We start from the raw sequence: 13,826 nt of genomic DNA on the forward strand, positions 1-13,826 counted from the left end.
AAATTTAAAGGGATTAAACAGTAATCAATGCATCAGAGTAGTCCAATTTAAACCATGTCAGTCAAAATGCAAAAGTGAATTCATGTTAGTGAGAAAATCAAACTTACTCCCACCTGAAGCTATCCTACTTTATATGCACCCATTGTGCAATTTATCAGGAAAACCTGTTCAGCTGCTTCCTACTGTAAATCTTACCAGCCAATCACGTGGCAGCAACTTATGTAGACATCGTCAAAATGACCTGAGGTTCAAACTGAGCGTCAGTGACTTTAAACATAATATGGTTGTTGGTGTTAGATGTGGTGGTCTGAGATTTTCAGGAGTTGATCTACTCAATTTTCTCTCAAGCTCTCTTTTCTTTAAAAGCATAATTGTCTTCATAGACGTTGATATTGATAGTCTGTGTTCTCTATTTATTTAGGTGCTAATTTTATCTTAGCGTTTTCCTCTTACATACTTTGTAAATGCACTTCTGTCTACTAGTGAAGTTAAGTAAAGTCTGGATATTTACATTACAACAAATCCTTTAACTATGAATGCTTTAAGAATTTTCTGTGGGTGAAAAAAGTCCTAATGCAAGAGTTCAAAGAAGAATGACCAGAGTGCTAAGGCTGCAATTCACAGGCTCACCAAAACTGGAAAAACATTGCCTTTCAATTTCTGCTTCAGTATTTAGATGGTAGGGTCAGTATTAGTTGTTCAGACTGCTGGTTTTGTAACAGTGATGGAGAGATTTTATTGGGACTCTTTTTACCAATTGAGCATCTTTTAAACACCAGTGTGCCATCGTCTGATGGCTGCTTACAGCAGGATATCTTACATGTCGCGAAGCTCAAATTATCGCAAATTGTTTTCTTGAACATCACAGTGAGCTGACTGTACTCAAATGGCCTCCAGAGTCACCATCCAGATCTCAGTCCAACAGAGCACCTTTTGGATGTGGTGGAATGAGAGATTGACGTTGTGGATGAGCTGACAAAAAATGCTATCATGTCAATATGGACCAAAATCTGTGACGAATGATTCCAGCACCTTGTTGAATTCATGCTCTGAACCCAAGAGGAAGTCCAACCCAGTGCTGTATCTAAGAAAGCCACCATTTACTGTATGTCACAAATTAGCAGATATGGGAAATATCAAATTTCTATCACAAACACTTTAGGGGAAGCTGTTAGAACAACACACCGCATACTAATACATCACATGTTAATGTACCACATACAACTTTATTCCATACAAAGAAGAACTGTTTTTCCAAAAGCAGAAGTGCTATAAGGATATCCCCGCTATCACTCTGATCATCAAACTGCCTGGAAAACTCTCAGTCAACAGCAGGATGTGATGTTTCACGCTTCTTCAAGCTCCACCAGCACACCGTCACAGTCTTTAGGATGGAGAAACATGACCGGTTTGCCGTGAGCACCTATCCGCGGCTCCGCCGAAAGCATTCTGATGTTCTTGGTTTTTAGGTCGGCTATCACAGCGCTAATGTCGTCTACCTGCAGTCATAGGGGGAACAAAACATTATTGTTCAATTCACTTGTTATCATTAGGGTTAAAAATGATCACAACTGAGTGTCAACTCTCATAACACTGCAAACTAACGCACAGGCCCCCCGTGCTGAGTCACATAATTTGGGACAAGCTGTTACTGGATTTATAGGACCAACAACAACACTGACATTTGTTGTCTGACATGAACACATAACACTAACAACAAACTCTACTACACTCACACAGGCCCTAGATAATTATTCCTAAATACTTTTTAAGCTTCGATACACGTAGTAATTATGATTTCTGCAAAAGCTGAACTGCTTTTTTAAAAAAAAAGTTATTTTACTTTATGTAATTTAGTAAATTCATAATATTACATTAGGCCATTCTCATGGTCAGTGATGACAATTATTTTTCAGTTTTTAGTGTTTGAAGATGTTCATTTTTAGATTAATTTGTTAGTTTCCGTCTTTTAAATTATTACCTTATGATGGGTATTTGTAAATTCAGAGTAGATCTTAAAATAAAAACACAAGCAAAGATAATCGTGTGGTCATCCCAGGTCATATCATATGTATTTATATGTACCAAATAGCCATACTACTACACCGGTTCACAACACAACAAATGCAACACAACAGTTTCTTATAAATACCATGTCACAGTCTGAAGGAAAGCATGTTTTCTTTGGGCCATTCTGACTCACAATCCTCATAAAACACGAGAGAAAGATTTTGCTGCAGCACATCCTCAGAGCAAAAGGAAAATGAATATGAACCAGAAGGCAAGGATTGTCTCATAAAACACTAGTGCAACTAATGCTTTAAACCAGTACACTCATTCATTATATACACGTCACAGTAGACGTAGACAAGAGGAAGTACGAAAATGAACAAATTCTGAATTCAGTCTCGTGAATTTGGGGTCACGTGAACAGATAAATGAAGCAGAGCCATGCAAAAATGTAATAAAAGCTCTCCCCTGTCATCGCCGTCTCACCTCGATACAAATGTGATGCATTCCTCCTGACTTGTTTTTCAACAAGAAGCCCGAGATGGGGCTCTTCTCTCCGAGAGGATGGAGCAGCTCCAGCTTGGTGTTGCCGAGCTCCACGAACACAGTGTAGACACCATGATCGGGCAGGGGCACCTTCTCACTCACCGTGGCCCCCAGCACGTCCCGATACAGCGCCGTGGCCTTCTCCATGTCGGGGACAGCGATGGCGATGTGGTTAAGCCTGCCCAGCTTCCACAGAGACGCGGGAACACCCTGATGGAGGGGCACCGTTGTTGAATGTGCCCTCCGGAGCGCGACGCGAGAGCATCTGGAAACACCCGCCGCTAAATATGAAATTAAAATACAAAGAGATCAGCTGTGTTTGTTGTTTCTACTCGAGTAGCTTTGATGTATGCTGTATATTCTGGACCAAGTCCCGAGTTACATTAATGATATTTAAATCCTATGCTTCCTGCACTCCCAAATCTGTTCTCCTTTGTGTGACTGACTGTTGGTTTTAGATCATATAAATAATAAATAGACCAATCTTTACCGTTTGGTGTTCTGTTTGATGCTTGCTGACTTAATGTAAACATGAATAACACTAATTTGTGAAAGAAAGACTTTTCAAATTAAAATGATTAGGCTTCCCTTCCTCCTACGACCAATCGACAGGGCAATTCCTTAAAGACGACTTTTTAAAGTAAAGTGCTCATACTGAGCATAAAATAATACCCTCATTTTGGCTTTTCTGCACCTTACCATTCATTCAACTCAATAAAGTGTTTCATACTTTCAAATGACTTTATTGAGTTATGTTGTAAAATAAACCTACCGTCTCCTTATGAAGACATAGTTTTTTACTGATGATACTTAGTTTTTTATTTTAAAGCTGAAGTATCAGGAGAACATATCAATAATCTTTGTTTTATTACTATAAGAGCAATCTTTTGTTTCCCAGGCCATAATCTTGTTTTTGCCTTCATTGGAGGTCATCTTTGAATTCTTCTCCTAGTCTCAGACAAGGCTTAATCCCTGTCTGGGAAACCTGCTGTTTATGTACTGAACATATACATATAATTAGGTTATTAGGTCAACCCTGTGTTTCAGAGAGTAAATAACAGTACCCATATAATTTTACACACATCTCCTTGCCATACAAAAATCTTGGAATAAAATGCTCCAGTGTGAAGTTACTTCATGGTATGGCTTTGGCTTAAGTTAGTAGTTAGGAAGTTAATAGGTACCTTGGCCAAGCATCTCTGTCTGTAAACGCAACAGCTTGAAGTGAATGATAAAACTTTGTAGGGGTGTAGCGTGGGGTCATGTTAACTTGGCTTACATCCACCAAGGTCAGCGTAATGATTTATTGGTCACAAATTCACAAAAAGCTTTGTAACTTAGAAACTATAATTCTTATGATTGTCCTGTGTATTGTAAACATGGAGAAAGCAGATTGTAAAGATTTCAAATGTGTCACCTTCAAGGTCAATTGATTGATCAATTGATAGCCTGATAGACTGAATTGATTGAGAGGTGATAACAACGCTATGTGGAGCTATTTTATTGGAAAACAAAAGTAAAAACTAGTTTGATCAAAGACTTTTTTCACCTGACATGTATTGCTAAACATTTTAGGAACCACTGAAATAAATGCTACACATGTACTATATCCACATAAAAAATGATACTCAAAATTATGCCAACTATATTCAAATGGGTTTCAAGGCGGCAAATAACAAAAGCCTTTTTGCTGCACTACAAACTTCCTAAAGTATATTTGAAAAGAACAAAGAAAATAACTGAATATAGAGAAAATACAATACTACTCCCTTAAAAGTAAATACTGTATACAGAGTGAGCTGCCTTGGCGGAGGTTTGCGCTTTTTGAGTGCTTCTGGTTCATGATGTAACGTAAACATTGTTTATGTTCGTCAACTTTGCGGGCTCGTTTGAGCTTCCGAAAAAAATTACAGCTCACTATAACGAAGCTTAGTATCATCGTTTATCGTTTGCAGAACAGTGAACTTAATAGCGAAAATTTCGAAGCTGAATAATTGTTGACACAGACCTGCAACCTTCAGCACGGCGGACGCCATGTTCGTTCCCCGGAACCAAGTGGCAGGTACAGAGCGGTTTCTCGGTGAGCCTGTTTACGTGCGACACAGACAGCCACACATGTGGGGACAATCATGGCTAGTGGAGATGTGCTCGGTGTTCTGGAAGAGTGTGTAAAGAAAATAAATGCCAACACAGCACAGCCAGAAAACTTCCTCGGGTAAGTGTTTGTTGTTTGCGTTGAGTAATTTTTTTTAAATCTTTTGAAGAAGCTGTTAAATATTTTTATAAATTCGCTCCAGCTAGCTGAAGCTAACTGTAGCGTTAGCACAGCATTAACACATTTACCTGACAACACGTTTATACGTCGAGGTTTTGGTAAGATATAAATGATTAGGCGAGTTTCTCCTTTTTGCTTCATGTAGAAACATTTAGTCGCTTTATGTTCCTAAAATCAGCTGGCTCACGCATTTGGGGATTGCTACACCTTTAAACAGATCTTCATGGTATGAGCGTATCCAACTGCAGTAACATTTATGCTCATAAAATAAAAGTTAGGTCATTACTGTAAGCTGTCTGTAGAGCTACGTAAAAAAAAAATAAAGAAAAGAAAACAAAGATGATGTGCTTGTAATAACTGACGTGTGTTAGACTACCAACTGCTGTGACACACCAGATGTTTATTCATTGCATATCATGTTTGTCAATCCTGATTTAGACTCAGAAAGTCCACACCTGTTAGAAAATGTAAAACTTCAAATGTCTTGAATGAAGTAAATATCTAGTACGGTATATGCATTTGTGCACACAAGTCTGTGTTACCGTATTTCAAATGGGGGTTAAGACCCCTCACCAAACGGGAGACAACTTGTATGAATAAAATGGTGGAGAAGCCCTACTGAATTTCCACAATCAGACAGGGAAGTTTTTCCCAACAGAACAGGACTGATTCCACAGGTTTGCCATAGACGGCACATCTCAAAGCCCAGTAGTCAAAAAAGGCCTGAGCTCTTGGTGCTGGAGCTGCTTAAGCAGTTTAACAAATAAGCACAATGCTGTTTTGGTGTGGGAGGCCTGGATCTCACACACACACACACACACACACAGAGCACAGCTTTTTCTTGAGGAGCCCAAAAGTCGGCGTAATACAGGAAAATTGTTAATCAATCCCAAATTGTGGCATTTCATTGCTTTTTGGAGTGGCAACTGTAGTAATTTATGTCGAATGCTACTGCTGCAGTCATAAAAATATGATTTTCTGTATCAAATTTTCACTTCATTCTGAGCTACTGAAACAAGAGAAGAAAATTGCTGAAAAGTGGCAAAACGTGCACTTCTAGACTGTATGTGGTATAGTAGTGATCTTAGAGCCAGCCCAAAACCACAGGCCACATCATCCCATGGCAACTAAATCAATAATTTGAAGGATGAAACAGTCCCATGGGGCAAGTTGCTGCCCCAAGTGGAAGAGTTTAAGCATGAATGAGGGGAGGAGGAGACTGGCAGATGGATTGAAGCGGCATCAGCAGTGATGCGGATAGTCTGTCGGTTTGTTGTGGTGAAGAGAGAGCTGAGCCTAAAAATGAAGTTTGGATTACCGATCGATTTACATTCCTGCCCTCACTTATGGTCACGAGCTCTGGGCAGTGACCGAAAGAACGAGGTCACGGATGTGATTGCACCCATCTGGATAAGCTGCAAGAGGTGGTGAGGGAAGTCTTCTCTGATTAGACTGCTGCCCCTGCGACCTGAACCCAGATAAGCGGTAGAAGATGTATGGATGAAATGTAGTGGTTTTGTTTTTGTACCAACACATTAACAAATAAACCACAGATTTTCATCCAATTCAGTTATTTAATAAAAACAACAACAACAAATTTCCCCCCCAATATCGCATCATAAGACATACCCGACTAATTCTGTGTCTTTTCATCTTTGCAGCCTTCAAGATGAAGTGGCAACAGACTTTACCTCCATCACTAAGACTCTGTATGACCTCCACAAAGCTCAGGAACCTGGACATTATACAGGAAGCCCGCTAGCTCAGCTGGTTGTGGAAAATTTTGATGAAGAACAGATTTGGCAGGAGCTAGAGCTGCAGAACAAAGCCGTACTGAAACACTTTAAAAACACCATAGACGAAGCTTTAGCAGATGAGACGTTAACTGTGCTGGAGGAAGAGGAGCAGGAAGAGAGTGGTCAAGAAGAAGAAGGAGCATCAGCAGATAATGATGACGATGAAGAAGAAGAGGAGGAGGAACAAGAATTGGAACCACCGAGACGGACAAAGAAAATGGCTGTGGAGGAAGACGATAACACAGAGGATGACTCTGATTTGGATTTTGATGTGGATGCTCTGGAGAAAAAAGAGAAACAGAAGAAGGATACAGGAAGGAAGGCATCCAAAGCAAAAGTGGTGCCCTCTGAGGTTGATGATAAGTTCTTTAAACTGTCAGAGATGGAGGCATTTTTGGATGATATGGACAAGCGCGAGGGAAAGGAGGATGAAGATGACGTAGACTATTTTCAGGATCTGCCCTCAGATGAGGATGATGATCTTGACCTAGAGCAAATCATTTCCACCAAAAAGCAAAAGAAAAATACTGTATGTAACTTATCACACATTTTCCACTCATTTTTTTTTGCCTCCCAATAGTTCAAACTACAGCAAATATGTTGATTGTTCTTTATACCGACAGGTGAAGAGCTCCAGGAATCTCAAGTACAAGGACTTCTTTGACGCCGTGGACAGCGAACCCGCTAAAACAGACGACCCGTCAGATGGAGAGGATGACAGCGTGGATGAAAGCCAGGAGGAAGGTGAAGAAGTAATAGATGACGACTATGATGGCGAAGAGGAGGGTGATGATGAGTAAGTGCAATCAAAAATTATAAAACTGCACGTTTTATAAGTTATGTGTGGGAGAAGTCAATTTCACCATGTTCGTGTCTGCACTTTGGCAGGGAAGAGGAGAGGGGTCAGTCTAGGTCGTCTCATAAGAAAGTGACCTTTAATCTCTCGGATGATGAAGACAGCGAGGGAGAGGATGTGGAGGACATTTTGGGAGGAAAAGCCAAAGGCTCAGCCAAGTCTGAAGCAAAATCATCGTTTGAGAAACGGCAAGAAAAGGTAAATGAAATGCAACTGAAACGAGGTTTTAGATGTCTCTGGTTTGATTAACATATCCAACACAGCAAGTTGGAGCAAGTTTTTTAATTTGATTCCAATTTATCCCTGTTTGACTTAAGAGGATGCAGCTGTAAGCCCTCCAGAATAATAAAAAGCAAAATAAAGTGTTAAATCACAAGAGGACTGAGGGTGTGCTCACACTAAGTGTGGTTGTCTTGTATCGTGCTTGCTCTTTCATGCACGTAAAACTCTTAAAAGTGCTCTTGTAGAGCACAGTTCATAATTCTAGGATGCATGTGTCCTCTCACATGTGTTATAGATGTATTTAAAAGGCCCCATTAAACTTGCATTCTTTTGAATGGCCCCCAGGTGGCATAGTTGTGGTTGCAGAAAGACTTAAAATCCTATTCAAGTCTACAAGTAAATGAACCTCTGTAAACACTTTGCTGATTAATTTTGGTCATTGTGTTTGTCAGAAAGGAGAATTATCCAGGTTATGCTCATTGGCTTGTGATTGACAGCTTATTAGGCGATTTACTTGTGGTTTCACAGTCAGATCCACCCCTCATCTCATCTGGTTTTAAAACACCGAGATGGCAAGGGTGAAAACTCTCATTTCGAGGTATCAGGAGTTCAGAAACCAGTGAATGATGATGTAGTAGTTGCATCCATCTGTATCAGGCCTGAGTTGAACTAAACAGTGGGGAGCAGCGATCACACTTGACGAATGAACTAGAATTTGGGGGTTTAGGCACGATACTGATTGCTTTGTGTGAGTACACTCTTTAAATCTGCCGGAGTGCTAATACCACTTTTTGTTTGTTTGTTTATTTGTTTTGAAATCATAAATTTCAGATTCTTGCACTATAGGTGATCCTATAGTGTAAATTTCCCAACGTATCACATTAGTGAACGGCGTCCTTCACTCTTGTTGGTAGTTGCTTCAGAGTGGAGATTAGTTTAACTCCTTACCTGCCTCCTTCGATTGAATGTCTCACCTGTACCTGAAGGAGCACAGATCATGGGTACCCAACATTGACCCAACAGGGCTGATTTTTAGTTCACTGTTTGTGACTGTGCAATCCTGCATTTGCTGTAACCTGCAGATGTCCCAGAAGATTGAAGAGCTAGAGAAAGCAGCTTTAGCAGAGAAACCCTGGCAGCTGTCCGGAGAAGTAACTGCACAGACCCGTCCTGAAAACAGCATGCTGGAGGAAGACGTGGCGTTTGAGCAGACGTCCAGGACGGGTTAGTGACCACCCAGCACCTCCCAAACTCCCACTCTGTTTGTGCATGCTTTAGTTTGAATAATTAATAGCAGCCTTATTATGTCAAATCATAGAGTAAAATTTCTCATTTGTTTTTTCAGCCCCTGCAATCACAGAAGAAACTACACTACAGCTGGAAGACATCATCAAACAGAGAATTAAAGACCAAGTTAGTAACAGTAACCAGTATTTTTTTATTATTATTATTCATTTTTTATATTATTATAATGAATAACCTAGTTACTTATACTTGTGTTTCTGGAAGGCTTTCGATGACGTGGTTCGCAAAGAGAAGCCTAAGGAGGAGGTGTTTGAGTACAAGAAGAGGCTCACGTTGGACCATGAGAAGAGCAAGCAGAGTTTAGCAGAAATCTATGAGCAAGAATATCTCAAGCAGAATCAGGTTTGACTTTTTTTCTTGTTTTCATTAGAACTTTGACACATATGAAGCATTTCCTCAAATATTCATTGTATTATTATTATCATCTTTTGTAATTTCAGCAAAAAACGGAGGAGGAGGAGAACCCAGCCCATGTAGAAATTCAGAAGCTTATGGACACACTCTTCCTAAAGTTAGATGCTCTTTCCAACTTCCACTTCACACCTAAGCCGGTGAGTTTTTCCTGCTAGCAGTGACTAAAACTAGATACTCTGCAGTTTCTCAGGTGCATGGTTCTTTAAAAACCTGTCCCAACGTGATTGTAGTCTTTAATTTAAGCTGTAATTATCGTTGGATAAACTGAATGTATATTTACACAGTGCTGTACTGTGAAAGGTAAAAGGTTTCTGATTCATTTTGTATTCATGTTTGCTTTTGTCCATAGCCCGTTCCTGAGGTCAAAGTGGTGTCTAATTTGCCATCCATTACAATGGAGGAGGTGGCTCCTGTCAGCACTAGTGATGCTACGCTACTCGCACCAGAAGAAATCAAGGTTAGTCTTCAATCCATGTACAGAAGTCCATTATTTTCATATGAGGATTTTGTCTAACAATCCTCTCCTCCAACCAAAGGAGAAGAACAAAGCGGGAGATTTGCTGGGAGCGACAGAGAAGACATCAACAGACAAGAAACGTGAGAGGCGCAACAAAAAGAAGGTTAAGCGATTGAAGATCAAAGAGAAGGAAAAGAAACAGAAACTTAAAGAGGCCAATAAAACAGAGGAGAACAAAAAGCCATCGAAGGCTCAAGTGACAGAAACCCTCAAGAAAGTCACAAAAGGAGGCAAAGCGACGATACTCAAGGTGAGTGCCTGATCTCGCTTCACTCTGCTGCTCTCGGTAGGAAGTCGTCATCAACCTGCTCAGAGTTCTGTCAGATCAACGTTATAAATGTTTGGAAGTGCTTTAAAGATGCACACAGGAGAAAGTAATCATTATTCATATGATACAACTAAGTCTAAATATCACTAAACACCAATGTGATGCTTTTTTTTTTTTTTTTTTTTTTAAACAAAGGAAATTAAAGGATTTTAAGTGTGCCTTCTAGTCAGAAAAATACGGTACTGAAAAAGTTATTGTGCTTAAGGTGCTTCGCTGACATCATCTGAGAGGTTCTACCCTTGACTACCTCAGATTGGTTTAGACCATGATTTGGGCTCAATGTTGTCTGCTGTTGGCCACACAGAGACTTTCAGAGATGTGGAGACTTTTTTTTTTTTTTTTTTTAGTAACTCGAACGCCTGGTCGCACCGGTGCGACCTAGGATGTTTTTTTTAGTCACACCATTGAGAAATTAGGTCACATTTGCGACCAAATTGGTCACACTCTACAGCCCTGTTTCATGTTGTTTATAACCAGCATCTGTGTGATGCAGCAGAAATCAAGACTCATCAGACGAGACAACATTTTTACAATGTTCTGTGGTTCAATTTTCTTGAGCCTCTGAAAACTGCAGCCTCAGTTTCATGTCCGTACCGGAGCAGCACCCAGTGTGATCTTCTGCTGCTTCAAAGTTCAACGAGTTGTGCGTTCAGAGATGCTCTTCTGCATACCTTAAGCCCCTTTTTCCATTAGTATCTACATGGATCGACTTGCCACTGTTCGCCACGACTTGATTGGGATCGACTGGTTTTCCAATACAATAGAGTACCACCTAATGTGTGTGGTCATTGTCATAGCAACATGGCCAAGCATCCCGTGATTAGTTTGAGACGTGAACCCTACAACAAAGGTGGATGTCGAGGCAAGAATATACCTGCTACTCGGTCTATGGCTTTCCGTCAGACTCGGGAGGCACCGGCATTATTTGTAGCCATTTCCCTCCTAGCTGGGTTTAAAAAATGGCAGTTTTGATTTTCATGAATGAGATAATCTAATGACTCATGGAGTGACCCCCTGACAGGCCAATCGGTGGCATGTAGTCTGACGACGTCACACTTAAACTGTGGCGAACTGTTGCGAGTCGATCTGAGTAGCTACCAGTGGAAACGGGGCTTTAGTGGTAGCGAGCAGTTCTGTGAGTTACTGTTGCCTTCCTACCAGTTCGTTATCCTCTTACATCAACATGCCATTTTCACACATGGAACTACTGCTGACTGGATATTTTGATCTTATTCGGACCATTCTCTGTAATACTAGACATTGTTTGGGGAAAATCCCAGTAGATCAGCAGCTTCAGAATATTCTCAGAGTCAACGACTGTGTCACGTTCAAAGTCACCGGTGTTCCTCATTCTGATGCACAGTTTGAACTTCAGCAGGTTGTGCTCTATGGATTAACTCATGTTTTAACTATGTAGTGCCATCACAGACTGGGTAATCTATTTTTAGCAAACAATTAGTCAGCCTTTTCCACTTCTCAGACACACCACACCTTTAAGGAAGGCTTTTGTTGTAAACATTACACAAATTCCTACTTTATGCTGCAGATGTTCCTGAGGTGACTTTACTAACCAAGTGTTCCTGTTTCAGGACGAGGGGAAGGACAAGGCTCTGCGGTCCTCTCAAGCGTTCTTCTCTCAGCTGCAGGACCAGGTCAAAAGTCAGATCAAAAGCGCAAAGGACCAGCCTTCAAAGAAGAAGAAGAAAAACAAAGAGGTTTCTGTTAGCAAACTCAAGTTATAATAGCTGTGATGGTTTGTTAGGGACTAGCAATGATTTATTGTATATATTTTTATGAAAATGCAAAATAAATGTTATGTCTGAAATTCTTGTAACATTTTGATTAAAAATAATCAGGATTACAGATGTGCTGGTGCTCTGTTTGGTTTTTGCTCATTTCCCATATCCCTCTGTATGAATAGAGACTCCACCACATGGCTTTAGACGGTCCTCTGAATATTAAGCCATTTTCTAAGGGAGTCTTATCTCTTTACACTCTTATAAAATGTAAGCTAGTGATCCTCTGAATCATTCTGGGCAGACAACAACTGGGTATTGTACTCACTCTGTAGTGTGGGAACTATGCAAATAATATAAAATAGCCTCTAAACCTTGAATAAAGTAGGTACTTCTCTCACTAATGCATATTAATTGATATCTTTTTGTAAAGACTGTATTTATAGATCAAAGACATGTAATTTCCCAGACTGGAAACGATCAATTTCACAGTGAAAAGCAGCTCATTTTATTTTATTTCAAAAGTGGAATTCAAGTACAGGGAGTGCAGAATTATTAGGCAAGTTGTATTTTTGAGGAATAATTTTATTATTGAACAACAACCATGTTCTCAATGAACCCAAAAAACTCATTAATATCAAAGCTGAATGTTTTTGGAAGTAGTTTTCAGTTTTAGCTATTTTAGGGGGATATCTGTGTGTGCAGGTGACTATTACTGTGCATAATTATTAGGCAACTTAACAAAAAACAAATATATACCCATTTCAATTATTTATTTTTACCAGTGACACCAATATAACATCTCCACATTCACAAATATACATTTCTGACATTCAAAAACAAAAACAAATCAGCGACCAATATAGCCGCCTTTCTTTGCAAGGACACTCAAAAGCCTGCCATCCATGGATTCTGTCAGTGTTTTGATCTGTTCACCATCAACATTGCGTGCAGCAGCAACCACAGCCTCCCAGACACTGTTCAGAGAGGTGTACTGTTTTCCCTCCTTGTAAATCTCACATTTGATGATGGACCACAGGTTCTCAATGGGGTTCAGATCAGGTGAACAAGGAGGCCATGTCATTAGTTTTTCTTCTTTTATACCCTTTCTTGCCAGCCACGCTGTGGAGTACTTGGACGCGTGTGATGGAGCATTGTCCTGCATGAAAATCATGTTTTTCTTGAAGGATGCAGACTTCTTCCTGTACCACTGCTTGAAGAAGGTGTCTTCCAGAAACTGGCAGTAGGACTGGGAGTTGAGCTTGACTCCATCCTCAACCCGAAAAGGCCCCACAAGCTCATCTTTGATGATACCAGCCCAAACCAGTACTCCACCTCCACCTTGCTGGCGTCTGAGTCGGACTGGAGCTCTCTGCCCTTTACCAATCCAGCCACGGGCCCATCCATCTGGCCCATCAAGACTCACTCTCATTTCATCAGTCCATAAAACTTTAGAAAAACCAGTCTCGAGATATTTCTTGGCCCAGTCTTGAAGTTTCAGCTTGTGTGTCTTGTTCAGTGGTGGTCGTCTTTCAACCTTTCTTACCTTGGCCATGTCTCTGAGTATTGCACACCTTGTGCTTTTGGGCACTCCAGTGATGTTGCAGCTCTGAAATATGGCCAAACTGGTGGCAAGTGGCATCTTGGCAGCTGCACGCTTGACTTTTCTCGGTTCATGGGCAGTTATTTGGCGCCTTGGTTTTTCCACACGCTTCTTGCGACCCTGTTGACTATTTTGAATGAAACACTTGATTGTTCGATGATCACGCTTCAGAATCTTTGCAATTTTGAGACTGCTGCATCCCTCTGCAAGATATCTCA

At 40.5% G+C, this 13,826-nt stretch overlaps 3 protein-coding genes across 3 annotated transcripts in view; 1 reads left to right on the plus strand and 2 right to left on the minus strand.

The window, feature by feature from the left end:
* LOC309703671 (uncharacterized protein) overlaps nt 1-13,826 on the minus strand; it is a gene marked incomplete at its 5' end in the record, with an annotated part of 204,847 nt that overhangs the window by 96,028 nt on the left and 94,993 nt on the right. The gene's annotated exons all lie outside the window — the stretch shown is intronic.
* mcee (methylmalonyl CoA epimerase) lies at nt 1,207-4,633 on the minus strand. The gene is made up of 3 exons (XM_082534668.1): nt 4,565-4,633; nt 2,497-2,837; nt 1,207-1,499 (listed from the first exon to the last, which is right to left on the minus strand). Exons 1-3 carry the CDS (start codon nt 4,590-4,592, stop codon nt 1,347-1,349), a joined length of 522 nt encoding a protein of 173 aa, XP_082390794.1. The 5' UTR covers nt 4,593-4,633; the 3' UTR covers nt 1,207-1,346.
* Nucleotides 4,591-12,134, plus strand: mphosph10 (M-phase phosphoprotein 10 (U3 small nucleolar ribonucleoprotein); the record flags this gene model as incomplete). Its single annotated transcript, XM_082534645.1, is given in 12 exon segments — nt 4,591-4,657; nt 4,660-4,771; nt 6,493-7,156; nt 7,251-7,423; nt 7,516-7,681; nt 8,788-8,929; nt 9,051-9,118; nt 9,215-9,352; nt 9,451-9,561; nt 9,774-9,881; nt 9,961-10,191; nt 11,859-12,134. Coding segments are annotated over 12 exon segments (2,133 nt in total). The 3' UTR covers nt 12,012-12,134.

Source organism: Aulonocara stuartgranti (genome assembly GCF_965226115.1).
Source record: "Aulonocara stuartgranti genome assembly, chromosome: 1".
NCBI lineage: Eukaryota > Metazoa > Chordata > Actinopteri > Cichliformes > Cichlidae > Aulonocara > Aulonocara stuartgranti.

What these genes read in the sequence shown, in the direction of transcription:
- mcee (XM_082534668.1), bottom strand. Translation starts at nt 4,592, where the DNA reads ATGGCGTCCGCCGTGCTGAAGGTTGCAG. An exon ending in CGCCGTGCTGAAGGTTGCAG is followed by an intron (nt 2,838 to 4,564) that starts GTCTGTGTCAAC and finishes TTTCATATTTAG; the next exon opens with CGGCGGGTGTTTCCAGATGC. An exon ending in TGCATCACATTTGTATCGAG is followed by an intron (nt 1,500 to 2,496) that starts GTGAGACGGCGA and finishes CTATGACTGCAG; the next exon opens with GTAGACGACATTAGCGCTGT.